Below are 27885 nucleotides of genomic sequence, written 5' to 3' on the forward strand. Positions count from 1 at the left end.
GACCGATGCAGTTTCGTGGTATCATTCGGCATCAGTGATGTTCCGTGCAGGGTGGTGGTGGTGGTGGAAAACTTGTATTGAGAAGGCCCGAAGTAATGAAAATTAAAAAGCAGCGTTGTGGGCGGCCTTGAGGCTGCCGGTTGTGGCGTCCAGGCCGTGCCTAGTCGCGACGTCCTCTGCCCAGGTCACCAGCCGGAGTTGGAGATACGGCTCGGTGCTGGACAAGGCAGCCTCCCACTGCTGCGGACTGGTTAGGTGCCAAGAGGCAGGGGGCAAGTGTGCCGGGCAGGAGAATAAGATGTGATCGTAATCGGCGCGGGAGCTGTCACATAAGCGGCAGGCCGGCGAGTACGTCCCGGGGTGGAAGAGGGCAAGACGTGCAGGAGTAAGAAAGGTGTGGGCCTGAAGGTGGCGCCACAACTGTTGGTGGTGCTGGGAAAGGGATTTGTGCGGTGGGGGGAAGGTGAGACGAGATAGGCGGTAGTGCAAGGTGATATCGTGGTACGTGAGGAGCGCGTCGCGCGTATCCATTCCCGGCGGGGGCGGGCTTGCTCGGTCAGTCGAATCGCGAGCGATGGAATTGGCCGCCTCGTTGCCAGGATGGGCCGCGTGAGCGGGTACCCAGATGATTTGGATTGGGCGAGAGGGAACAGTGTCGGAACGCAAGATACCGGAGGCCGGGGATGCCACCCGTCCAACCGCGTAGTTGTAGACTGCAGGCTTGGAATCACTGAAAATGTATTCCGCGGAGGTTTGCGTGATGGCAAGGGCAACAGCTGCCTCTTCGGCCTCGACCGAGGTCGAAGTGTATACTGAGGCAGTAAGAGTGGGTCGAAAAGAGTTGTCAGTGACTGCAAGGGCATGGGCTGGGTAGTGGCGGTATGGGGCGGCATCCACGTAAGCCACGGCGGGTTGCCATTCGTACTGACGCCAGAGCGCGGAGGCTCGCGCTGCTCTACGGGACGGGTGGTGTTCAGGGTGCATATTCTTAGGGAGGGGATTAACGGTTAGCAGGGAGCAGACGTGGGAAGGGATGTGCAGTGAGGTGGGAAGAGGGGTAAGAGGGGAGAGTTTAAGGGTAGAGAGAAGTGCGCGACCAGGCCGAGTGCGGGAGAGACGGAGGAGCTGGGCCGTGCGATGGGCCTCCGTCAGCTCTGTAAGGGAGTTGTGGACGCCCATCGACAGTAACCGAGCCGTTGAAGTAGATGTGGGAAGAGACAGGGCCGACTTATATGCCTGACGAATGAGGCTGTTGGCTTTGTCTTCCTCGGTGCGTGAAAGGAAAATATACGGAAGAGAATAGATGAAGCGGCTGAGAGCGAAGGCCTGGACTAGGCGGCGGAGGTCGTGTTCGCGCATGCCGTGGTGACGGTTGGCAATGCGGCGTATTAGGCGGATGGTCTGGTGTACAGTGTTTGTGAGTCGGGTGATGAGGGTGGTGTGCTTGCCATTGGACTGAAGAACGAGTCCGAGAATGCGGAGAGTAGAGACGAGGGGAATGGGTGTCCCGTCAAGGGAGACTGTGAGTGGAGAAGGCGACAGGGGGGCCATCCCCCGAGGCAGAAAGAGCAAAAGCTCCGATTTGGCCGGGGAGCAGCTCAACCCGACAGACCGGGCGTGAGTCGCCACCGCGTCCACGCCCGCCTGGAGAGTGGTCTCCATGTCGCCAAGATTGCCGGTGGTCACCCATAGGGTGATGTCATCGGCGTAGAAAGCATGAGACAGAGCTGGGATAGTGCGTAGTGCACGTGCCAGCGGGAAGAGGGTGACTTTAAATAGAAGAGGGGACAAGACAGAGCCTTGGGGAGTACCCTTGTTGCCAAGGGAGAAAGAAGAAGAAAGTGGGCCGTACGAGTTCGCGGCTGTGCGGTGGGCGAGGAAAGCGGTCACGTAAGCATGGACACGGGGTCCGACATGAAGGGAGGAGAGAGCGTCCAAAATGGCGGTGTGGTGTACATTGTCGAATGCTTTGGTAAGGTCCAGCGCCAGGGTAGCTCGAGCACGTTTGTGGTGGGAGGGGTGTAGGACATCCTCGGAAAGCTGGAGCATGACATCCTGGGTGGACAACTGGGGACGAAAGCCGAACATAGAGTCCGGATATAGGTCATGATGATCCAGATAGGTCTGGAGGCGAGCCAGGATGACGTGCTCGAACAGCTTGCCGAGACAGGAGGTGAGAGAGATGGGGCGGAGGTGCTCGAGGGCAATAGGTTTACCGGGTTTGGGGATGAAAGAGACACGTGCATGGGTCCAGGAGGAAGGAAGAGTACCAGCCTGCCAATGCTCATTGAGAAGATCAGTAAGGGCTTCGAGGGAGGGGGTATCTAGGTTTCGGAGTGCCTTGTTAGTGATGCGGTCCGCCCCCGGGGCCGAAGTGGTGCGGAGCGTGAGTAGCGCCGCACGAACCTCTCCCAGGGAGATGTCCGCCTCAAGGTCAGGGTTTTGGGGAACCGGTGTAGGCGGGAAGAGCTGTAGGGGGGTCGGTGCAGAGGTAGCGGTCCCGGAGGGCCGCCAGGAAGTCAGTATCGGTGTGTGGGGAGGAGTGAAGGAGATGGGATATATCCTTGCGCTGGGAAGCTTTGGTGTGTGTAGGGCCTAGCAGCACCCTGAGAAGTGACCACGTGTCGCGGAGACCCAGGTTGCCGGCCATGCGGTCGCATGTCTGGCCCCACTGTTGTCGAAGAAGAGAGGAGCAGTGCTCCTCCATGTCCGACGCGAGCCGGGCCAAACGGAGGCGCAGGCGGCGATTGTGTTTCTGAGCCTGCCACCGGCGGTGGACAGCGTTATAGGCCTCCCAAAGGTGCAGTAGACGGCTGTCTGCCGTGGTGGAGTGTGGTGCTGCAGGGAGTGTGGATGTGGCAGTATGGACGTCTGCCAAAAGGGTCTCAGTCCAGGCAGAGAGATCGGTGATAGGAGCAGAGGAGGAAGTAGAAAGACGAGTGGAACGGAAGCGGTCCCAGTCAACTATCTGGGTGAGACGAGTAGAGGTGCGAGCAAGGGAGGGGAGAGGGAAAGTGGTGCAGAGGATGTAGTGATCGCTACCGAAGGAGACTCCCGTATTAGACCAGGTCGGATCGGCTACATTTTTGGCGAGGGTAAGGTCCGGATTGGTGTCTTGTTGGACACTGGATCCGATCCTGGTGGGGCGAGCGAAGTCATTAAGGACGGAAAGACATTCATTGTGGATGAAAGTCCAGAGCGAGTGGCCCTTGCGGGTGTTCTGGGGGTAGCCCCAGCTAGTATGAGGTGCGTTGAAATCGCCCAGAACGACCATGGCGTTGCGGCCAGCGCAGGAGAGTGCTTTGCGGAGGACGAGGAGTAGAGGGGCTGAAGGGGCTTTGGGAGGGCTGTACACATTGAGAACAAAGAGGCTTGCCTCAGTGCGACGGCGGGGAAGGATTTCGAGGAGGAGATGGGCACAGCCTGAAACGTCCAGCTGGTGCAGCACGGCAGCAAGGTTACGGTGCACCAGGGTGGCAACGTTTGGGTGGGTCTCAGAAGAAGGATGAAAGGAGGTGTAGTCGCGCAGCTTCACGGGAGCTAGGGGTTCCTGGAGTGCTAGGACAGAGGGGAGAGTGTCGGGAGGGATGTTCTGGAGGTGGAGCTGCAGAGTGCTCCGCTTGCCGCGGAACCCCCGACAGTTCCACTGCCAGAGATTAAGGTGCGGGGGGGTGTCTGGCCATGATGGATGCCGGGGTCACCGGACGGAGTTGGGGTAGGTGCCGGGGGGAGGGGGGCGGGGAGCGAGAGGTGCGCGAGGGTGGCCTCAGTCGCGCTCTGGCGGGCCTCTAGGACCGCGACCCTGGTGTCTAGGGCGGTAAGGTGGGATTCGATGGTGGCCACGCGGTTGTCGACACTGGCGATGCGCTCCTCAAGTCGCACGAAGCGCGCCATGACGCGCTGCTCAAACGCCTCCAAGAAGGAGGTTGTTTTGCGAACGATGTCACGCTCGGGCGCTACGTCATCGGAAGAGGGTGATCGGCGTTTGTGCGGGGGGTGGCGGGTGGGAGAGGAGGCGCGCGATGACGCAGCCGAGGGTGCCGTGTTCATTGGCTCCTCTGCTGGCGCCGGCTGAGGCGGCGTTTGTGAAGGTGCGGTAGCTGGGCAAGGAGGAGGAGCAGGGAATTTTCACTTATTTTCGGGGAAAATTTAGCCATAATGTTAGACCAAAGGGGAAAAAAAAGGAATCTTTCTGATATTACAGGGAACTTCAGATTCATAGAGTGAATGTTAAAATTAAGCCAGTGGAATAAAGATCATGTCGATCCACAGCATATCATTGTCAGTGCACGGGTTTAAATTGAATTGGGTCATTTTTATAGTTCTTACTATAGTCTGGGTTGTTAAAAAGCCCGGTATGCTGTTTCGTACAATCAAACGTGAACTTCAAGCTGTTGCCTCAATATTTGATAAATATACTACTACGAATCGTAAAGCTTCAGGGTGCCGGTGTAGTCGGTGCTAAATCTCCGAATTAAGCGGTAGAGATGTCCGCAGGAACCGAACAGGACGCCACATTACAATAGAGTTTAATATGTTAGAGTTAAACAGAGTTAAAATAAATCGTGTAATGTTTCTCAACGTGAGTTTCTTCATCTAATATCCGTTGTTGGCAAGATACTTTTTTTTCGGAGATTATTAGGTGTGTGCGAATATTCGCAACTTTCGAATGACGAATCGAGTAGCGTCCTATTCGACTCGGTCTTCGAATCGAATAGTCACTATCCGTAAATGCGAATATTTTTCGAATACGTTTCGAATAGACGCCCGCTACGCGCGAAGCGCGTCCTGCAGGACCTAAATAAAGTTTTTCCAGTCCTGTCCAGTCAGCTGTGCCCAAAGAAACGTAAAGTTGGAGCAGAAGTACAGGACATTTTCTCCACTGCAGGCATAGTTATAGACATAAAAAACATGACAACTTGCGTAGTGGAGCAGGCCATACGTCACTTAGGTAGCCAGACATTACAGGCTGTACAGCAATCATTCGCTCTCCTTGAAGAGTCTGTGCATGCGCAGAAGCGACTTGCTTGCTCCTAATGCTCCGCTTCAGCTTTTAATAAACAACGCTTCATGACGTACTACGTAACGACAGAAACTTGCTAAATAGAATAATACTAGGAGGTCAACATTGTTTTATATTAATTGTGATAACGGCTGTTGATTATCCGATAACTATTCCAAAACTATTCGATATTCGATTCGATTTTGGCACTATTCAATTCGTATTCGATTCGTCTCAAAAATCACTATTCGCACACCCCGAAAGATTATTATATCTCTGTGGGTATGTATGTGCAGGGAAATTTCTGCGATTTTTTTTTCTTAGTCGTGACGGGGAAAAGTGCCGAAAATAGGGAATTTTCGTGTCTAGGACAGGGGGAATTATTTTCTGAAGTACGGATCATCACTGTTCAGCATTGGTGTAGGCAGCGAGATCGCCACTTTGTGTTGGTAACGTTTTGCTGACTGTTAGTTGGTTCGTCTTTATAATTGTGCTCAAGCAGCGCGACTGAAACAACTGGACACTTAGAGAAAAAAAAAAAAAAAAGCACAGAACGAGCCACCTTTTGTGTCTGCCGATGTGCCTGCCAGGTTTCGTGATTCACGGATGGCACGGGGACACAAACTCGTCGTGACAATCGTCATAACATGTAAAACATGTTCATCACCAGTTGCGCACCCGCGATAAGAAAGATTGCTAATCGCGTTAATTTCTGCCAAGGGATGGATGCGCCGCCAATTTTCTTTTCTTTTTCTTTTTGCTTTCGGTATAAAAAAAAAAAAACGGCTATTTTCGCCACCTTTTCGCGACGCTTGCACTCGTATTTCGCACGGAAGCTCATCTATTTCAAACACAATGTTTTCACGCGGTCCAAAGTTTCTTTGCAGTTGCAGTAACCGTACCCGCCGGCCACGGTGACTATTATATGACGTTATACCCATCGGCCGCATTTCGATAGGAGCGATGCGCAAGAGCGCTAACATTTCGAGTTCGCGTTAAGGAACCCGAGGCGGTCAAAATTAATCTGGAGTCCTCCAATACGGTGTCTCTCATAACCGCAGTGCTGCTTTAGGCCCTGAACTCAATCAATCAATCAATCAATCAATCAATCAATCAATCAATCAATCAATCAATATTTAGCCGTGTAATGCCTAACGTATAATGTATGCTACGCTCCTTTGATACGCGGGCATTCTTGCATTTCGCCCCCATCGAAGTGCGGCCGACGTTGCCGGGATTCGATCCCGCGACCTCGTGCAATTAGCAGCGCACAGTAGCGCACCCAGGATCTCGGCCAGGGGGGGGGGGGGGGGGTGACAGTTTGCCAATACCATCTAAACAGCACTAATTTCGATTTCTTCACGGAAAATTGTCAAAAAATGCGCTTTTTGCGAGTGTGCAGACGATTGCGCGTCTTACATCTTAGTTGCAGTACCCGAATGCGCAAGGAAAGAAAAGGGGTTAAACAAAAGGGGGGGTTAGGTCGGCCTCAGGGGGGGGGGGGGTTACAACCCCCGAATCCCCCCCCCCCCCCCCCCCCGTAGGTGCGCCACTGGCAGCGCAACACGAAAGCCTACTAAGCAACCACGGCGGCTGTGCTACATCATCGTTCCTACCATACGCCGTCGTCCCATGGGCGTCATGCAGTCGTCGCTCTACCACCCTGTGATGGCGGAAATTGAACTCTGAAATGTGGACGCGCTATGCGGTCATAACTAACCTTTCAGGCGAGTTTAGAGGAAGCGAAAGCTTATTTCAATAGTTACATGGCGATCAAAGATAGTGAGAGCGTAGCTACCATGGATGCCGCCATGTTCGACAACGCTGTTTCTTAGCGGGCGTAAACATTATGAACGTTAAACTCGCCGAATATGCCGTGCGTTAACATAGCGCTCGTAGAACCACCGAAATGAAATAACGTCTTTACGACCTCAGGTGTAGCGATGAAAAACACACAACGTTCGCAACCTAGCAGTTGAACGTTGCTACGCTACTGGTCCCACCCTGCAAAACCGCCGATGTTGCGGCAGCAGATCGCGTGTATTTTCTACCATACATTTATCGATTGTCGTGCACAATCGTGAACCATGTGACATTTTGACCGATAACCTAATGCAAAGCATGCACTTTTTAGTTTAAAGTGGGGATATAAAAAAGGGTGCGGAGGTGGGAAAAGCATTTTTGCAGTTGAATTACGAACGCGAACTGAATCTTGGGGTTGTGCGCGCTTTGGCTCCAAAAGCGCGCGATGCTGATCTCGGAGGCTGTGCTCCCGTTGAAAGGGCTCGGACTGCTATACACGTAGGGAGCCATTATGCACTTGCGTGTAGGATGCCGTTAAAATACTGACTGCTTTACATGAGCCCTTACAAAAGAAAAAAAAAGAATGTGTAGTGACTATTGCAGATGATTGTCAGTCCAAGCGCATAGCCGAACGCGAACGTTCACGTTTGGAGAGGCCGAGCCCCTCTGCCGCCACACGGGCCTTCTGGACAGCCCCGAGTTGGTCCGCCAGCACTTCACTGTGCAGCATCCGCTGCCACCACCGTTCACCTTGAGAACCATCACTGGCCAACGCCGAGCAGCGCCAGAGCATGTGTTCTAAATCGAGCAAACCCCCACACTTACTACAATATACTGAAACCCCGCAGTCCGGATTAATTTTGTGCTTGCGTCCACTTTAAAGGGACTGACAACCGATTTTTACGGAGCCAGTTTTTTTATGGCGCAACGCAAAGCTCACACTCGGTAGTGTTTACACCTGCAGCGGTTACTTCCAAAAGCGCGTGGATATTTTGTAAGCTAGATTTTTCGATCTGAGCAGCATCGAAAAAAAAAAAAATAAGAGCCCCTCGTCCAGCAACGCTGAGAAGTGAGAGCGATGCCGACAGGCCCGGCTCGCAAAGCGTGAAAGCCGCCCATCGTTCAGCTTTCACACCAGTGAGTGGAACTTTGGTTAACCACCTACATTTGGATCTTTTCGACCACTACTGAAAATAAAAAAGCTGGTACAATAAGTTTGCGTTGTTGTACAGACCTCTCTTATATTGCACGGCGCGTTTTCCCCGAGTACACGCCTACATCATGTCTGTCTGACCTCCGTCGTGATTATTCTGTCGATAGACGAGCCTATAGCCAACTCATCGAAAACGAAGGCGAAGGCAGCGCCACTTTTCTACTCAATACAAAAGAACGCCTATCTGCGCATTGTAAGTTAGAAAAAACTTATAACAGAAAAAAAGTGTACCGCATTTCAACATTAATAAAAAGGCGAGGAACCGCGTACACTTGTAGAAAGTCACGTGGTAGACCTTTTATGCATCTTCATGTTCTTGCCGCGTGGGGCGCCAAATATAATTTTTCCGGAGCTTTAGCGAAGAATTAAAAATATTAATCCACGTTTAATTAGAAAAAAGATGTCGCAGTTTCGCCCGAAAGGCGAAGCATCAATTGCGATAGCAAATTATTAGAGAGCTATTCGGAGTAGGCATAGTAGTTTTATCGGCTGCATAAACTTGGACACATTCGCTTACTAACTGAATTAACAAGCGTGGTGTCAGCGCGCACAAGGCAAACATGTATAGATCACACTGAATGACCGCAGACAACGACTGTCAAAACGCTGGCAGCAAGCGCAGCCGCCGCAGCGGGCGAAGATTCGTGCGGTCTATCGCTTCAACGGAAACTGAGCGGCGAATGCACAGCGCATACAAAGGTCAGAGCCGTGTGGAGATAAGAGACGGGGCGGGCGACCGCCGGGCAAAGTACAAGCGCTATTGTTGGCAGAGTAGAAGCTGCCCCTCCCTCCCTCCCTTCCGGTTTCTGCCTTCCCGGTTTCTTGCTTTCGCGTGGGAGATTGAGTTGCAAGATACGCATTTCGTGCCACAGCACAGCGTCGCCCCGCCTCCCTTCCTCCCATACCCCCACGGCCTTTCGCGCGACGGTCGCGTTTGCTTTCCGCCGTGCGTTCGCTCTCCGTGATAGCGCGCGTTCCCCGCGCGCTTTCACTCGGCGCGCGGCGACGATTGTATCGCCCTTGGACTTTATGCGGAACCTCACGGCGACGCGACGCCGACGGCAGAAATCCGGTTGAAGTGTCCATATAATTGCTATCGCAATAAAAACATGGCTCGTTTTAACCAATAGGATAGGCGATATTTCCATCAGCAGGGTTATCTCAATTCATGTTCTGAGCGGTTGTCTGTCCCTTTAAATCCAAGTGCTCGTGGAAGATGTACGTTACCCACGGTTCTCAATGGATGAATCCCTTCGCATTCCACACTCTAAGAACAGTTGCACCCTTTGGGGCGTATTTTTGCCACAGAACAATAATCGTCATGTGACTTGCGTGGCTTTCCTTTCTTTAACGCTGTGCGCCCGGCACTTCTCGGTCACGAACGACAAGAGCGTTATCAGCGTGACACAGCGTTCTCGACAGGAAAGTAGCAAGTGCAGAGTTTTCAAGATAGGAAACGCAAGCAAGACAGATGACGATTATTGTTGTGTGGCAAAAATGCAACCCAAAGGGTGCAACTGTTTTTAGAGTGCATTAAGATGTGCTGAGTGGTCTCCGGATTTTCGCTGCAGCATACCACATGCCTCATCTAGTTTCGAACATTTGCTCCGGTATGTTCTTGCCCTTACGTGACCAGCTCGAGCCTCAAATAGCAAGGCGCTTCCCTTTGTGTTATCGTACAGATTTTCCCCTTCTAATTTCTTTCTTATCACTCTTGTAAATCTACGTGGTCCTTTTTGTTTCCATTCTTTGCATCCAATTCGCTGTCTCTGTTTCTCTCAACCTCGACTCCAACTAAATGCTCGCTCCCTATTGGCCGCACCGAGAACCAGCCCGATCTACAGGTTCAGCCGCAAGTTCTCACATTACAGCTTGCGCTGCGACGTATTGCGTCGTAGTTCTCAAATCGTCGTGATGCCGCCGTGCACAAGATCGGAAGAACAATAATTAGCGAGAGAATTTAGGCTGTGTACTATTAGAGAGTTTTAGAATAGGGGCCCCAAACATTTTGGGGCCCCAAAGAAATAGCGTCGACACCACTGCGCATGCGCGAGACGCTAACTGCGTTTGGGTTTTGCGTTGGGCACGCTATTTCGCCGATTTAGCGGAAGCCCCAAAAGCAGCCCCGAAAGCTTTGCGTCAATAAAGATGGCGGCGCCCATCGAAGCGGCGGCTCTCCGAGTACCAAACTCGGCTTGATTCGTGGTAACGCGGGAAGTTCGTAAGCTAGAAGAAGTGACTGCGGTTATCGCTTTCTCTCAACTAGCGTGTGTAATGAAGATTGATTCATTAGACGCCGCCGATTCTGAATTTGATTGTCGATTTCATGGCTCGTAGGCCTAACGTGGATTAGCTTGGCTGGTGAAGGCACGTCAAGTTGTTTGCTCAAAATTAGGCGCAATAAATCGCTTGCTGCTAATATAATAACATCTTAATTGTAATTAAACGCAAAACCACGAAAGTCAAAATTACTCTTCCTATCATAAAATGGTATAGTTTATTTTAATATGTATGATAGTTTTTCTTTGACACCGTAGTGGCGCTGCAAGCGCAAGACGATATTCACAAACGCAAAGCCCTATTCTAAAACTCATCACTCTTGCATGCCCCAACGCTAACACCCACAAAGCTCTTTGGGGCCCCAAACTTTTGGGCCCCCTATTCTAAAACTATTCGCAAACAAATATGCAGCTTTAGAACAGGAAGATGAAGATAACATAGAGGTAATGAATGAAACCGTAACTAGGCTGATCTCAGAAGCAGCAATTGAAGTGGGAGGTAAGGCACCAAGGCAACCAGTAGGGAAGCTCTCCCAAGAAACAAAGGACCTAATAAAGAAACGTCAAAACATGAACTGTCGAAACTGATCAACACGAAGAAAGTAAGGGATATTCGAAATTATAACGTGGGAAAGATTGAGGAAGCAGTAAAATATGGACGCAGCATGAAATCAGCAAGAAGAAAGCTTGGCATATGACAAGGCAAGATGTATGCACTGAAAGATAAGCATGGTAATATCATCAGCAATTTCGATGACATAGTAAAAGCAGCGAAGGAATTCTATACTGACCTGTGTAGTCCAAGAACAGCCAAGCTACTTTCATTCGAAGCAGTGAAAAACAGGATACAGAGGCTCCTTCAATAAATAGCGATGAAATTAGAAGGTCATGGGCGAGACATTACCACGGGAAAAGCTGCCGGAGAAGATGGAAGAACAGTCGATTTATTCAAAGATGGAGGATATATCATGCTTGAAAAGCTTGCGGCCCTTTATACGCAATGCCTCACGACTTCAAGTGTACCAGAGAGCTGGAAGAACGCCAATATTATACTTATCCATAAGAAGGGAGACGTTAAAGAATTGAAGAATTACAGACACATTAGCTTGCTATCAGTATTATATAAAATATTCACCAAGATAATTTTCAATAGAATCAGGGCAACACTTGACTTCAGCCAGCCAAGAGAACAGGCTGGCTTCAGGAAGGGATATTCTACGATGGATCATATCCATGTCATCAATCAGATAATCGAGAAATCTGTGGAGTACAATCAGCCTCTCTGTATGGCTTTCATAGATTAGGAAAAAGCATTTGATTCAGTAGAGATACCAGCAGTCATAGAGGCATTGCGTAATCAAGGAGTACAGGAGGCATACGTGAATATCTTAGCAAATATCTACAAGGATTCCACAGTCATAGAGGCATTGCGTAATCAAGGAGTACAGGAGGCATACGTGAATATCTTAGCAAATATCTACAAGGATTCCACAGCTACATTGGTTCTCCACAAGAAAAGTAGAAAGATACCTATCAAGAAAGGGGTCAGGCAAGGAGACACAATCTCTCCAATGCTATTCACTGCATGCTTAGAAGTATTCAAGCTCTTAGACTGGGAAGGCTTAGGAGTGAGGATCGACGGCGAATATCTCAGCAACCTTCGGTTTGCAGATGACATTGTCCTATTCAGCAGCAATGGAGACGAATTACAACAAATGATTGAGGACCTTAATCGAAAAAGCGTAAGAATTGGGTTGAAGATGAATATGCAGAAGACAAAGATAATGTTCAATAGCCTGGCAAGAGAACAAGAATTCATGATCGCCAGTCAGCCTCTAGAGTCTGTAAGGAGTACGTTTATCTAGGTCAATTACTCACAGGGGACCCTGATCATGAGAAAGAAATTTACAGAAGAATAAAATTGGGTTGGAGTGCATACGGCAGGCATTGCCAAATCCTGACTGGGAGCTTACCACTGTCGTTGAAAAGAAAAGTGTACAATCATTGCATTCTACCGGTGCTAACATATGGGGCAGAAACTTGGAGGTTAACAAGAAGCTCGAGAACAAGTTAAGGACCGCACAAAGAGCGATGGAACGAAAAATCTTAGGACTAACGTTAAGAGACAGGAAGAGAGCGGTGTGGATCAGAGAACAAACGGGGATAGACGATATTCTAGTTGACATTAAGCGGAAGAAATGGAGCTCGGCAGGCCATGTAATGTGTAGGATGGATAACCGGTGGACCATTAGGGTTACAGAATGGATACCAAGAGAAGGGAAGCGCAGTCGAGGACGGCAGAAAACCAGGTGGGATGATGAAGTTAGGAAATTTGCAGGCGCAAGTTGGAATCAGCTAGCGAAAGATAGGGTTAATTGGAGATCGCAGGGAGAGGCCTTCGTCCTGCAGTGGACATAAATATAGGCTGATGATGATGATGATGATGATGATGATGATGATGATGATGATGATTCTAAAAATCTCTATTATGGCGTGTCATCGCGATGGGAAGACAGCAATTAATCATTCCATCGTTTCCCGAAAGTAGCAGACGACGCGCAACGGAGAGCGACATGGCTAAGAAACTTAGCCCTTGGGAAAAAGGAGACTGAAATGATGGTGGTTCGTTGGAAACACTTCACTCGGAACTTGTTTATTCCCGGCGAATAGACCATTACTTTATTTTTGTATAATTTAAATATGTTGCTGGCGTTTCAAACCGCGGAGCGTACTTTGTTAAGGCAGGCGCTTTAACAAATTAGTGATGGACGCCTAAGCTTCATTTGATTTGGATGGCTTAGTTTTCTGCCCCAGAATTAGTGTTACTAATCCCTTAAGCAACAGGAATGTCCTCCCTAATGTACTTTTGTCCGCAGGTACCGGTAGCAGGAACGATAACTAGCTCGGAAGGTCTGAAGCTGATCATGGCACATATTATGCTGCGAGGCGACGTGTAGTTTTGATAGCATGCTTTACTTTAACAGTGTTAGCAGAATATGCTGTTTTCTCATTCATCGCGTTGAGTTGCCAGTTTATTTGCTCGCAAGAAATTTAGCAGCAACTGCGAACAGTGCGCCTCCCAGATCTGGAGCATTCGGTCTCGCCACAGCGTCGCTAGTTTGCTTTCTTACTCTGTGCAGACAGCTAGGTTCCATTACAAGTGGTTCGATTCATTTCCAACTCACGCATTTACGCTAATACCAAGTGACATTGCTCAAAAGAAAACGCTCGCTAAATTTCGAAAATCAAATGGAAGAAACGCAACTTGGTCCGATTGGTTGTCATTTACTTCTCACGTTTCACCGGGGTTTCAGAATTCGTACGGGCGGCGGGTGTCTGCTGTGTTCCCAAGCCTTGGCCGTATATCTCGAACACTGCGTAATGCGAGCATGAACAAGCGCCAGTCATCAGAAGCAGACTACCTTATCACACGGATCAGCTAAGTATAAAGAGAAAGGTGAACCCCGACTTACAAAAGGAACTCTCATTGGTTATTTTTAAACACACTGGCAGGGTAACTTAACAGTCTTTATAGTCTCGTTCAATCAGTGTTTACCTTTCAATCAACATCCGTATTTACCTTTTGAAAGAGCTAAATACGTTACTGCCTATATTGTGAGATGCTATATGCGATGTACAACACAGGTCATAATGTGGAGTTGCTTATGAAGTTCGAAAACAGTCTAGTAACGCACCTGTATCGCCGCGAACAATTGCTTGCACCTTTCGGAGGCCCGCTACGCACCAACACTTGCCTTTTTTAACCTACGGCTCGCCTGAAGGACTCTGTCTTTAAAGAAGACTGATGCGGCTCGCTAGGTAGGCCGAACGATTTCGTTGCTGAAATCCTTGAGAACGATAAAAAAATTTCACCGGGTCTCTTTTGTTATCCATAAGACGACTTTAAGGTGAAAGCCCGAGTGCCGATGCATTAATGACGGACACATGACGTACTTTGTTTCACAATCTCTTTTCTCCAATTCCTCTCAATTCGCTTACTCATCCTCTTAATTCGCTTAGTCATCCCCCTTAATTCACTTAGTGTACGTCGCTTAGTCATCCCTCTTAATTCAATTCCACAGGTCGAGGGTTTGACTCCCACCCAAGGTCGTAGGCGCAAGTGCCTTAATTAACGTTATCTTAATTATCTGTACCTTAATTAACTTAGCCTTAATTACCACCAAAGGCGGCAGGTTCGACTCCCACCAAAGGTCGAGGGTTCGTAGCCTCTTTGTACCTTTCGTGTCGCCGACTCGTTTTCGCTCAAGGTTGACTGACTGATGAGACATATAAGGCTTTCGCCTTTATAATGTAATCGGCCGCAGAGTCCCTTTCGGCTTCGACGAGACACCTCGACTCTACGCCACAAACGAAAAACTTGAGCACAGCACCAGGTGGAAGAGCCGCCGGTAACCTGGATGTCGTAGCCATCTTTGTTTATTTGGACAGTGTCCATGGTCCGCACAAGTAATGGGTTCTGGAGTTGCCAGTAGTACAGATCGATCAGTGTTTCGCAACGTGACGCCGCTGCGGTGGACCACTGGCTTCAGTGCTTTGTGGAGCGACTGGCTAGTCAAGTACCGCCGTGTTGGTGTTTTGAGTCAGAGGGCGATGTAGCTCCACTGCCAGCCGATCAGATACGACAAGGTGGCTAATCAGCACCCCGTCTCTCCACGGGTTTTTGGAATGATTGATACCGATAGGCAACTTTCACAAGACTTCGACCGCAAAGCCGCTAACGACACAGGCATTATTTTCGACAGTGGTAGCCTTTCTTATTTTTGATTCCTGTTAATATGCGCTTTCCGACTTTAGGATATATGCAGTTTGCGACTTCAGGGGACTGGCCATGAAGTAGGGGGTATAGGAAAAAAAAATACGTAGGCGATGAAATCGGGGAAGAGGAGAAAGAGGGTTGGCTCCAACCGACTGCGCAGTTGAATTTTCTTCCCTTTTCGTTATTAGTTTCTCTACATTGTAATTCAGGTTTACGTCGTTCATCGTGTTGAATCTGTGGCATTGAATTTACCAGTTCTCGAAAATTTGCAAGTGAAGTTCAAATTGTAAATTCATTAGCTCTTAGCCACCTTGAGCCTTGTCCAATCCCCCACAGTGGGTGAACCATAATGTATGACAACAACAACCGTTGTAACTGTCTCGCACACACTAAACAATAAAAGTTACAGAGGCACTTGTATCCTTGCGTGCACTAAATCCGAAACCATTCTGGGCGTGTTGACTACATCTACGTCCTTACTATTTTGACATCCATGTCAAGTGAAATTGTCACATGACGTCACCACTTGGTCATGTGCCCTTGAAACTTAAGGTTCTTGGTCACGTCACTATGTCACATGACGTGATCACTTGGTCATGTGCTCGAATCAGGCAAAGTCAGTTTTGGGGGTAGGCCACCCAAATTTTGGGGGTGAGTCAAGTCAATTTTGGGAGTCGGCCAGATCGGTTTTGAACGTGGGTCAACTCAGTTTTCGAACTGGGCAACGTCAACTTTTTCGGTGTGGGCCACGGTGTCCGTTCGATGCCGTGGCTGTTCGCCGTGGGATTTCGCAGTGCGAGCCGCAGAAGGTCCAGCGCCGAGAACGGGACGTCATCCCTAGGTCACGTGGGTTTTGGTACCATCGGATGTTAACGCCGGACGCTCGCCTGATTTGGCGCTTCATGGGGAATATAAGGCTCGCACCTGAAATATGACAGCGCCTTTCACAATTAGGATTACATATACTTTATGTCCACAGCAGGCCTTCGTCCTGCAGTGGGCATAAATATATGATGATGATACTGTATTTCGGACTAACCCCTTTGGAGATATGAGGACGCTGCGAAATTGCGTTGAAGCTCAGACTAGCTGTTATTACAGCTTTACCTTTTTCGTTAAACAGACGCTGTCGTTGCAGTTCCACTATTTGCGGTCATGTCTCGTTTCGTGAGGAATAGTCGCCGTCTGCATATGCATTGCTGCAGAACCTATAGCTTGAATTTCGGATGTGTTCGCTGCTTTAATCTTCAAACGCTCGTCTGGTCTGGCTCGCATGTTTTCCATGCATGCTTTATTTGGCCAGTTCCCATGAAGCAGCCTCCTTTTTTGCGCATATTTTATTCCGTTGTATTTGAAAAAAGGCACTCCGCTTCCCATGCATCTTTTATGCTACTGGCTCTCATAACTCAATCAGTCGCGGTGTCTCCATATCGAGACGTAACTTACATTTCAATGCTCGGTTTAGCGAAGACAAGATAAATACCTTGAACATAGCTCCGAATGTAAGCGTATAGTCCCTCTGCTAACCAACAATAATGTCCTAAGCCGCTTTAGTTTGGATAGTGATTCAAAACTGGTATTTTAAGAGGAGCACTACCAGGTTCGACGAGAACTTCGACGTGTTGTCCGTAAAAAAAAAAAAAAAAAAAAAAAAAAAATTCAGAGCCCTTCCACTACTGTGAAGATGGAAGCCAGCGAAGCTGTGACTATGGTGGGTCTGCTCTAGTGAATATTGCTATAGTGAATTTATAATATTATTCACTATATTGAGCGTCTTCGGCGTGTTCGTCAAAGAGCAAGGACACCAGCATCTTGTTTTCGCCCGGCGCGATGGCCAAGTAGTGCGTTTGCTGCGCCAAGTCCGCCCCATCGTCATAGACTAACGTATACGAGCCACAGCGTTCATAGTCGCGGCACACTGCACGGCTTCGTCAGGATCCTGACGGCAGGATCCTGGAAGATGTGGTTAAACGAGCGTCCGTCCCATAGCCAGTCCAAAGGGCAACTGCTGATAACAGCGCGATCTCTACGTCACGAGACAAAGGGGCACAGCGATTGGTGCGACGTGCCGCCGCCGAGTATCGCGACACTTGTGAAAGAGGCGCGGAAATAACAATGGGCCATCCATCACCCGTTTTGACACCTGTGCTAAGGCACAACTGACCGGAAACCGCCACGCACATGGAGCCAAATCGCCACACGCACATGGTGCCATACCACCACGCACATGCAGCTGAAATTGTTGTACACGCCGGTTGGTCTACGGACGCGATCTCCAAGAACCTAGCCCTTAACAGCTTCGCTGGAAAAAAAAGCACTCGGGGATAATTCGTGACTGAAGAGGATTAAGTTTTGTGCGTCCATCTGTGATGCACCCCCCAAACGGCGTCTTTCTTTGCCCTCGCAGGCCCGGCGTGGTCGTCCACCTGGCGCCGATGTCTCGGCGCACGCGAGGCTCTGAGTGGCGGCCGGACGAGGAGTGGACATCGGCTCGTGTAGCATGATCATCGTCTGCCTGACATGCCTTCCATCTGGAGGAGCCTCATCGTGCTTCTGGTCCTCGTCATCGCCGTCCTGCAGGTGAGCGTCTGCTTTGCAGCTTAAAACTGCCCTAGCGCCCTCTATCCGGCTTTCTCGTTTCTACATTTTAAACCAACCTTGCTACCTTAAACTGCTGTAGCGCCCTCTATCCTGCTTTCTCGCCTCTGCATTTCGCGCCGTCTGTTTTTCCTGTTGCACCGTTTTCGTAGACTTAAAAGTGGATTTTTCTTTTTTTTTTGCAGCCTAGTGAAGTCACAGTCTGTGAGTCAGTCAGTCAAGTCGGTCGCTCGGTTGGTCGGTTGGTCGGTCGGTCTAGTCAGTCAGTCGGTGGTAGGTCGGTCGGTCGGTCTAGTCAGTCAGTCAGTCAGTCAGTCAGTCAGGCGGTCAAGCGGCCGGTTAAGTGTCAGAGCCTACAGTCAATCAGTCAGTCGGTCGGTCGCTCAAATATCAGATTACGTTACAAAGTTACATCGCCAATTTTTTTGCACGTGTATATAACGTAACAGCTCTCTGGATGCGGCTTTGAGGAGAGTGCTTCTTCATCACTGTACCGGTTATATGTGGCCGAGCCGCCCACCGTCACTCAGTGCCCCGACGGTGCTTGCCAAATCATTAGTTGCTGCCTTTGGCACCGCTGGCCACTTGCAGGTTTTGTTCCCGACGCCTCATTCTTTTTTTTTTTGGAAACAAATTTATAGAGTTTATGTAGGTTTCAGATGTACTTTTAAAATTTTCGTCTTCTTATTTAAAGACGTGGTTGTGACGTAGACCATAGGCTCAAGAACGGGTTATTAGCAGCCATTATGTTATACTATAGTTGACAGAAAGCGCTAGGTCACAAGGCCTCAGGTCGCCTACATATAGGCATCCTAGAAACATACGAGAAAAAAAAAAGATATGTTTACAGACGCAATTTAGACGTTTCAGGAATGCGTGCTGTAGACACCCTGTAGACATTAAAAAAAAAAAAAGGTCTGTGGGCGTTCTATTATAGAATGTCTCAATTAATTTTCGTTAGGAGCACACAGCACTCTATAGACACACTGCTACGCGGTGAATTGCATCCCCCTTCACAGCGCCGGCCCCATCTCTGTCCGAGCCGCCCACCGCCACTCGGCAGCTTCGCGATGGCGCCTGCCGGATCATTCATTGCTGCCTTTTGCCCCCTTTCGTCTCGTTTTGTTCTCGGCTGGCCTCGCTCGTGCAAGCGGCGTCGTCACCGCCGCTGCCGCTCCGGCCGTTGCCGTGATCCTTAATTAACGCCCGGGTCTCCGGCACGGCCGGCCCCTAGCCGTGTAGCTTCATCTGCTTGAGCCACTCCCTCGGCCAGCACCGCCATCAAGCGCGTATCTCGTGCGTTTGTGCGTGTGCTTCGACGCGTGCTGCAGTTGCTGCGTCTGCGTTGCTGCTCTATTGGTTGTTGTTGTGGTAGCAGTATGGCATTTCTTGTTGTTGTAGTAGTACTGGTTGTTCTTCCTTTGGTTGTTTTCGTTGTATACAGTAGTGGTTGCTGTTGTTTGTCTGGTTAGTAATAGTTGTTTTTTTACGGTTCTTTTTGTATCGTAGCAGTTCTATGACAGCTCATAGTACTGTTGCTGTAGTAGTAGTTGTTGTTGTTCTTCCTTTGGCTGTTTTTGTTGTATTACGGTAGTTGTTGGTGTTCCTCGTCTGGTTAGTATAATAGTTGTTTTTACGGTTCTTTTTGTATAGTAGTAGTTCTTACTCTTCTGGTTGTGTTGTAGTAGTTTCTATTCTTGTGGTTGTTGTTTTATAATGGTTGTAGTTCTTGTCCTTGTCCTTGTATCCTTGTAGTATCAGTTCTTGTTATTGTCATTGTCGTGTTTTTTTGTGTTGTCGCTCTCCTTCTTGTCGCTGTTGTCGTTGAGCTTGTCTTTGCTGCTGGTGCTTCGTGCTGCTGCTGCTGTTTGTAGGTCAAGATGACGGAATGCTCACCGGCGTACGCTGCCGTGAAAAAAGCTGCGCGCGAGCGCTGTGCTGGCGGATGCCGGTGATTGATTGTGCTGTGCCCATGTGTAGGGAGGCGGGCGAGTTTTGGAAGAAAATAAAATAAAAAAAAGTTCAGGACACTTTGCACTCCAGACACTTTGCAGGAGGTACTTGAGTTCATGTCTCACATCGTGCAGGACCTCTAAAATAAATAAATAAATAAATAAATAAATAAATAAATAAATAAATAAATAAATAAATAAATAAATAAATAAATAAATAAATAAATAAATAAATAACAAACAAATAAATAAATAAATAAATAAATAAATAAATAAATAAATAACAACATTGCTCCATACTGGGATTGATACTGGGATGGTCAGTATTCGAACTGACCACACCTAGAAACATTGGTCCGGAGCACGTCCCGGAGCCCAGCACTATGGCGCGTGGAAGTCGCTTTCAATAGGCATGACCTGGTAGGACACGACATTACTTAACTCTAGCTAGAGGGGGCGACTTGGGTTAAACGAGCCCGGAATAGAAAACGTTTACTTTTTTCCCCCCGCTGATAAGTCACGCGCCTGGCGTTACCGTTTTTCGGAGACAGCTACATTTCCGTTCAACGTCATTTTCGCGGGTATCACTATAATCAGGAGCCCGCCTCCAATACGGGGCGGGGTGTCTCGACAGCACGAGCGTCGCATTCTCTTAACCCCCCCCCCCCCCCCTCCCCGCCTCCTTCCTTGTGAGTGCAGCAGCGCACTGACCAGGACAGAGCGGAGAGGCGCAAGAATGCAATTTGAATGTGTATATTAAAATGATCAATCTGTTCATACTGTGTTAAAATTTGGTACGCTTCATATTGTCAATCCGTCATCTTAGTTAGTACCAACATCCGTTGTAATTGCGACACGTTCGCTTTCATTTTCTCGGCTGTATAATTGTAGAATGAACGTCGCATACTGTCAATGTAAAGGTCTTCAGGGATCCCGTCAAGCTGCCTATAGAGCGGCTTTTAGCCCTGAAGACCATCCAGATTTTCTGGATAAATAAAGATTGAATACACGGCACTCGCTGCTGTATTCTTGGGACTCTCCGCCTTGTCCTGGTCAGTGCTCTGCTCAACCCTTACGGTATCATGATCAGTCACCCATTCGCCCGACTTTACTCATTACTGGGATTCCACCCCTCCAGCCCCTGCCATTTTGCCTGCCTCGTCAAGGTGAACACGTATGCATATAGTGTGTACGACGTCAGCGGACTCTCCACACGTTGAAAGCGCGCCGTGTGTGGAGCATGGTGCCGTGTGCACTATACCTACGTAACGGGACGAAGAAGAGATCGGGGCGCAGAGGACGTTTACGGGCCCCCCGGCGGAGTCACGACGAGGAAGGGACGACGCTGGCTGGCAGCGCAATGGCTTCGATCAGGAAGAACGCGCTCAGCGTTTGCTTCTGTGCGCGTCGAGAGGGGGCAGGCCAAGGTGTCACGGAGAAGATTGTGGGGTCGCGCAGCTGACGTTAGTTTCCCCCCTGGCTGTTCTCGCGTACGCCACGGTGCCTTGTATACAGTTCGCGAAGGCGTGCGGGATCGAGACATCTTAGGGTTACTTATTCGGCGCGAGTAACTGTACCCCCCGCGCCAGATAACATCCTTCTGTAGGCATGTCACGGAAAGAACTGATTATATATATATATACATGCATACAAGACGAAGGGTTTCGCGCCAGACCCGAAGGCATAACATTCGTCATTTCTTTTTAATGCTATATATATATATGTCTGTGTGTGTGTGGGGTGATGAAGTTAGGAAATATCATCATCATCATCATCATCATCATCATCATCATCATCATCAGCCTATATTTATGTCCACTGCAGGACGAAGACCTCTCCCTGCGATCTCCAATTACCCCTGTCTTGCGCTAGCGTATATTCCAACTTGCGCCTGCAAATGTCCTAACTTCATCACCCCACCTGGTTTTCTGCCGTCCTCGACTGCGCTTCCCTTCTCTTGGTATCCATTCTGTAACCCTAATGGTCCACCGGTTATCCATCTTACGCATTACAGGCCTGCCCAGCTCCATTTTTTCCCTCTTATTAGACAGGTTTAGCTTGTCCGGTAATCGGGTAAACGCGGGCGGACCGGGCGTTGGGGCGTTTTGCCGGAACCGTAAACGTGAGCGGCCTGTATGGTGCTACCACCTGGGGACGAAGAAATCAAACAGACAAGAAGCAGCTAATATTGCAGTAACCATGTGTATTCTACTTCTCTGCTGGCGTAAATTTTCGGCGGCAACACAATTGCGCCACGTCGAACATTTACACCAGCAGCGAAGTAGAATACACTTATATATACACACACAATGAAGCAAAGAGTACGACTTACGTTGTATCTGCACAGCATAATTTGCTAACGTTTCGGCTGGTGGACCAGCCTTCGCTTTGCCGAAGGCTGGTCTACCAGCCGAAACGTTAGCAAAATATACTGTGCAGATACAACGTAAGTCGTACTCTCTGGTCTTCATTATACTACCGGGGCCAGCGTAATTTTCTTATGCACAACTAATATATATATATATATATATATATATATATATATATATATATATATATATACAGGGTGTTTCAGTGAACACTTTCAAAATTTGTGAAAGGTTGGCTGTGGCAGATAGCCCAATTCTAGTTAATGAGCTGGTCTACTCGAAGAGGCGGACATTACTTGCACAAAGATTTTAATGCATAATCGACTAATTAACGAAAATGCACTAATTAGCTTTTAAACTATTTACCTGATGGCCCATATTGCAATTTACAAATTGTAGCCATGGAATTCGCAAGGCGGATCCACTTGGAACGAATTCCCAGGATGACGCCAGTTTCGAGATATTCATTCCCGAACTTAGCCGAGAAATGCATTGGCGTTCCAGTTAATTTTGTGCTTCATTGTATAAAGCGACGTTTTTCTTAGAAACTAACTGGAACGCCAATGCATTTCTCCGCAAAGTTCGGGAATTAATATCTCGAAACTGGTGTCATCCCGAGAATTCGTTCCAAGTGGATCCGCCTTGAGAACTCCACTGCTACAATTTGTAAATTACAATATGGGCCATCAGGTAATTCGTAAAACTTAATTAGTAAATTTTTGTTAAATATTCGATTATGCATTTGAATTTCTTGTGCAAGTAATGTCCGCCTCTTCGAGTAGACCAGCTCATGAACTAGAATTGTGCTATCTGCCACAGGCAACATTTAAGAATGTTTGAAAGTGTTCACTGAAACACCCTGTATAGAAACCTGCCTGCAGGCTGCTTCTGAACGATTCGTATTGGCGGAGCTGGTGGGTGCTACAAAACTATTATACTGCGACTTTGAAAGAATGCTTTGAAACTATGTACCGTATATGCAAATATGCAGCGCTATACATACACTGCCTAACGAACAACACCACGAAAAGACAGAATTCACCATGCACAGCGTTGAAGCGGTGGGCAAGCAAGCGCCCTGATTTTAACTTGAGGATGATTAATTGGTATCCCCTTTGAAACGGGGCGGTGACAAATGGTCACCTAGCCTGCTTGAGCTATGTATATTCGGAGCAATCTCTAGCTTCATGCATCAGCAACACCATCCTGAACACAGAGGAGGAGGAGGAGAAAAAGAGAGAAGGCGGGGATGGGGTTAACCAGAAATGCGTCTGGTTGGCTACAGAGAGCTGGTGCGCTTATAATGCCGTTTGAACCTGTTCACTTGGTTCAGTTACACAGCTTCTGTCATCAATGATTGAGGAAGGCCATATATGTGCCCACCCCATTTGACTTTTCACATCGACGCATATTGAGCAAAATTTTCTTGGGAAAATCTGTAAGTCGGTCTTCACGCAAGGCCGTTTCCCAACGAATACAGCCCGTCTGCGGACATTACTCCCTCAAGTGCAGTTTTAAGTAGGTGGATAAGATCGTCATTATGCCCTACGAGCTACCTACGTGAAGACATGTATGCTATTCACGATAGAAAGGACAGCCCTAATGTCTGCAGTGAATATGCAGCCGTGCCTTGAGCTGCGACACGTACACGGCCTGCCTGTGCGTATCGTGCAACGAAGGGACATTCAACCTTCGTCAAAGACGCAGTGCTCAACGAGATAGTGCTTTAGGTTGTTGCGTGTTGTGGTGTCTTCCCTGTACGTTGTGCGTCTGAAACGCGTGCTTTGTCTGTCATCTCGTTTTTCACTAAAGCCATCTGGAGTAACACGCTGATAACAGTCGCCTGGTCCACCTCTCCAAGATTCAAATGAAAGCTACCCCCCCCTCTCCTCTCTCTTCCTACATCTCTATTTTACCTCGGCTAGCTAATGAGCATGGACCAAGACCTCTTTGTGTTATTCTTGGAACCTTGCTTTAGACTTTGCTGGTTCAGATCCTCGATCGTTTGCATTGTAACATATCTCCGCCGTTCGCAGAACAAGGCAACGTCGTATTTGAGGCGCACGTGGCTGATAATTTTGGGTTATTTTTTTTTCAACTTATTATGCCGATTTGCTGTCTTGCTTGAAACAACTGTTGCAAGCGCGAAGTAAAAAAATGTCACAGTTTCGCCCTAAGGGCGAAGCAATGAATGCGATAGCAACACAGCAATGTCATACGAAGTAAGGTGAGCGGCTTTGGTAGCAATATGAATTGTAGTAAACATGAGCTGATTAAGTAAGCAGGTGTGCTGCGGCGTAAGTAGACCGACATGAAGAGAGACTCGATGACCACGAGAAGGCGCGTGTGAAACGGTGGTGTTGATGAGAAGCGCTTACCGTGGGCAGCGCGTGCGAAGGGACACACCTGTAGCGCTGCACTGCCGATCCGGGCAGCATTGCATGTGTAGCGTGCGTTGGAAAATGTGACCCGACTACATATTACTAACTGAATGAACAAGCGTGGTGTGAGCGCGCACAAACAAACATGAATAGATCACACTGAATGACTGCAGCCAACGACTGTCAAAACGCTGGCAGCGAGCGCATACGCCGCGCAGCCAGCGAAGGTACGTGCGGTCTATCGCTGCAACAGAAACTGAGCGGCGAATGCACGGCGCATAAAGGTCAGAGCCGTGTGGAGATAAGAGACGGTGCGGTCGCACGAACGACGAGCGCGGTTGTTGGCAGCGTAGAAGTGCGCCCCCCCCCCCCCCCCCCCCCCGCTCCCTCCGGCGCTGGCTTCCCGCTTCCTGGCTTGCGCGTGGGAGAGATAAGAGACTGTGCGGACGAGCGACGAGCGCGGTTGTTGGCAGAGAAGTCGGGCTTTTTTTCCCCCTATCTCTATTTGGTGCTGAAAGAGGCTCTTTCTTGTACTTTTCCTTTTTCGTGTTACATACCGATTCGGATCATTATCCTAGAATATATGCACCCGTCTCAAGACATGTGTAAGCCTGAAACTTCGCAGTAGTGGGGTAACCAAACAATTCGAAATAAACTTGTGTAGTAATTCCAAAGCAAGCTCGCTGCTGTCAGGGTGCATTGCAAAACCCGTCTGCTTATTATATATCATACCATGTCTCTTTTCTGTGCCGTCTCTGTCTGCATGTGCCTCTATAGGTGGTGCACATCGCCCTCCTGTCGCGGCTCGAGGCCCGCAAGAGCCGCGGCGCGGCGTCGGCGGGCGCCGACGCGTCGCTGGCGCAGCGCGACGCCTTCGAGGACCGGACCCAGATGCTGGCCGCCATCCGGCGCAGCGCCGTGCTCGACTCCAGCGGCGAGTTCCACATCGTCAACTTCCTCGCGCGAGCCGACAGCCTGCTCGGTGAGCATCTCTGCACGTTTATATGCATACTGTATCACTAATTATGCACCATAGAGTTTCTAAATAATATGAAACTCTATGTTATGCACTAAGCGTGGTGGTATAGGCTAGTTGGGTAAGACATACGTCGTATACTCAGTTTGGCTCTTTCAAAGCGTCTGATCATTATAGCGCCACCGCGCGCTCAATTTTGTATGACATTTCGGTCAAGTCTGTCGGCACAGGGCACCCCATAGAGTTTCTTGCTATATTACCTAGAGTGAAATCTGGGGCTACCGCGCTGTGGTATGCAAGGGAATGTCGGTATATTGTGTCTTCGGATTGGCATTGTTCTCGGAGAGCCAGGACGCCTTGAAGACGCGCCTGGCTATAGCACCGTTCCGTCTGTCACAGTGATTCATTTCCTTCTGAAACAGCACGTAAAAAGCTGTTTTAGCTTTATTATTACACAAAAACATGTTTTCTTTAATTTTGAGGACTTATTATTGGACGTACAATTATGTGGAACATAAAAAGTACCAGCTGGCCACTAAAGTTGGAGAACAGACGACAAGATTATCGCTCGCTTTGGGACAGTTTGTCGTCTGTTCTTGCTTTTCTTCGCTCTGTTCTGCATTGTAAGTGAGTACACTTTATTGACAGGTGTATAATATGGGTGAATGAAAGCCTTTTATGTAGATTTTGTTTTAAGAACGCATTATTTGTGGCAGTCATATCCACGTTTTAGCCAAAGCCTCGTACAACACCAGCCAACACCACAAGCCTCGCAGATACATATCCCGTCATTCCCATGACGGCACAGCTAGCGCCCTTTAGGAAACTCCCATAGACGGTGGCGCCAGATTACCCTCTAGGTAATATCGTGAGAAACTCTATGGGGTACCCCGCCGTGTTTCCCATCCTCTCTGTCTGCTGTTTGAATAATGTTCAGTCGTTGGTTGGTCCTCGAAAAAAGTAGTCGTTCCCTCGGCGGCGCATCTCGCCGCCCCGGCCGTTAGGTCTCGCTCCGTAGGCCTCGCGTCCGGCCGCCACCTTCCCGGTTACTACAACATGCTAACAGATTAACAACGCAGTTGCTGTCGAAGACAAGGTGGACAGGGCGCGCGCTTACTCCCACAAGGGAAAGAATAGAGGCGGCTGAAATGGCAAGCTGGGACACATGCGTCAGCGTTCCCTCACTTTTTTTATGTAGCAAGCAGCTACACTTCCTGAATGTAACACGTGCAGGCCATGCAAATTAGATATCTCATCTCTCTTGGCGTTAACCTTTTGTTTTAATGCGTTCGCATTAGGAGTGTCCAAGTGGAAAAAAGTGTATGTGTGTAGAAGAGGATGACATCAGTGTCTGGATAGTGTTTCCCAAAGTGTGGGACAAAATACATGAGCATTGCAGTTACTTTTGTGCTTCAGAGTATAAAAGAGAGTTTTGTTAAAAAAGTCGCAGTTTCGCCCGAAAGGCTAAGCATCGATTGCCATAGCAAACTAGTGGACAGCTATATAAAGTAAGGATTGTAGTATAATCGGCCGTATAAACTTTTAAACGTAGGCACACTAACTAAATTAACAAGCATGGTGTCACGCGCGCACAAACAAACATAAACGCAACTAACTCGATGAGCGCGGCAAATCGCTTTCGAAGCGCTGTATTAAGCGTGGCAGCAGCAGCGAGCGAATTGACCTTCGTCCCGCCGCTCGCATCAACGCGAACTAAGCCGCGGAAACACAGCGCATGGAGGAAGGACTCTGCCCCCGCCGTAGATGGCTTTCAAGATACAGCTGCCCGGGCGGTAGTGCGCGGCGTAGTACGCGGCCTCCCCCCGGAGCCTTGCGGACCTGCGGTAGCTCGGGAAGCGCGGAGTAAAACGCGCCCCCCTCCCCCTCCCTACCCTCCCTCCGGAGCGTTGGGCGCGACTGGAAGACGGCGCGCTCCCTTCCCGCGTCCCGTTCTTGCGTGCGCGAGATTGAGCCGCGATCGCCGGCTCACCCTCGCACGCGTTCACTCGCACGTAGAGCATACGGCACGCGGCGACGATTTTATCGCCCGTAGACTTCATTCGGAACCTCACGGCGATTGCGACGCCGACGGCGGAAATGCGCCTGGAGTGTCCATATAATTGCCATCGCAATAAAAGGAATAGGAAATCTATAAATAGAGGCGAAACGCATAAATACCACTCACGAAGAAAAGAAACTGCGTATTATACCACACTCAATTGCAGCAAAAAATATAAAAACAATGTTTTTAAAGAGTGCATCAATTAGGTTACAATAAAAAAAATGAGGAAAAAATGCATGTACGAAAGAATTATGAGAATTCATCAGACAGAAAATAGAACCTGTAGTAGCATAGGACACCGTTTACTGAACGCCGCTCTGAAAAAAAAAAATAAGAAAATTAGTGTAGCTTGCACAGGAGGCGCAATACTAGACAGAGGAGCTGATGGACACCTGGCTAGTCATGGGTTTTGGGCTAGGCTAAGCACTACCAAGTCATCGCCAGCATTTCTAGGAATTTATTGATTATTGATC

The 27885-nt window shown here is 48.8% G+C and overlaps 1 protein-coding gene across 3 annotated transcripts in view; it reads left to right on the forward strand.

The window, feature by feature from the left end:
- Positions 1-27885, forward strand: part of LOC119457907 (beta-1,4-glucuronyltransferase 1) — a 414428-nt gene that overhangs the window by 24663 nt on the left and 361880 nt on the right. For all 3 annotated transcript variants that reach the window (XM_049670520.1, XM_049670519.1, XM_037719672.2), the window contains exons 2-3: positions 17482-17654; positions 25152-25356. In XM_049670520.1, coding sequence (XP_049526477.1) covers positions 17595-17654; positions 25152-25356 — 265 coding nt within the window. In that variant the 5' untranslated portion in view covers positions 17482-17594. The remainder of the gene's footprint in view (positions 1-17481; positions 17655-25151; positions 25357-27885) is intronic.

This window comes from Dermacentor silvarum, chromosome 7, assembly GCF_013339745.2.
Source record: "Dermacentor silvarum isolate Dsil-2018 chromosome 7, BIME_Dsil_1.4, whole genome shotgun sequence".
Taxonomy (NCBI): Eukaryota; Metazoa; Arthropoda; class Arachnida; order Ixodida; family Ixodidae; genus Dermacentor; species Dermacentor silvarum.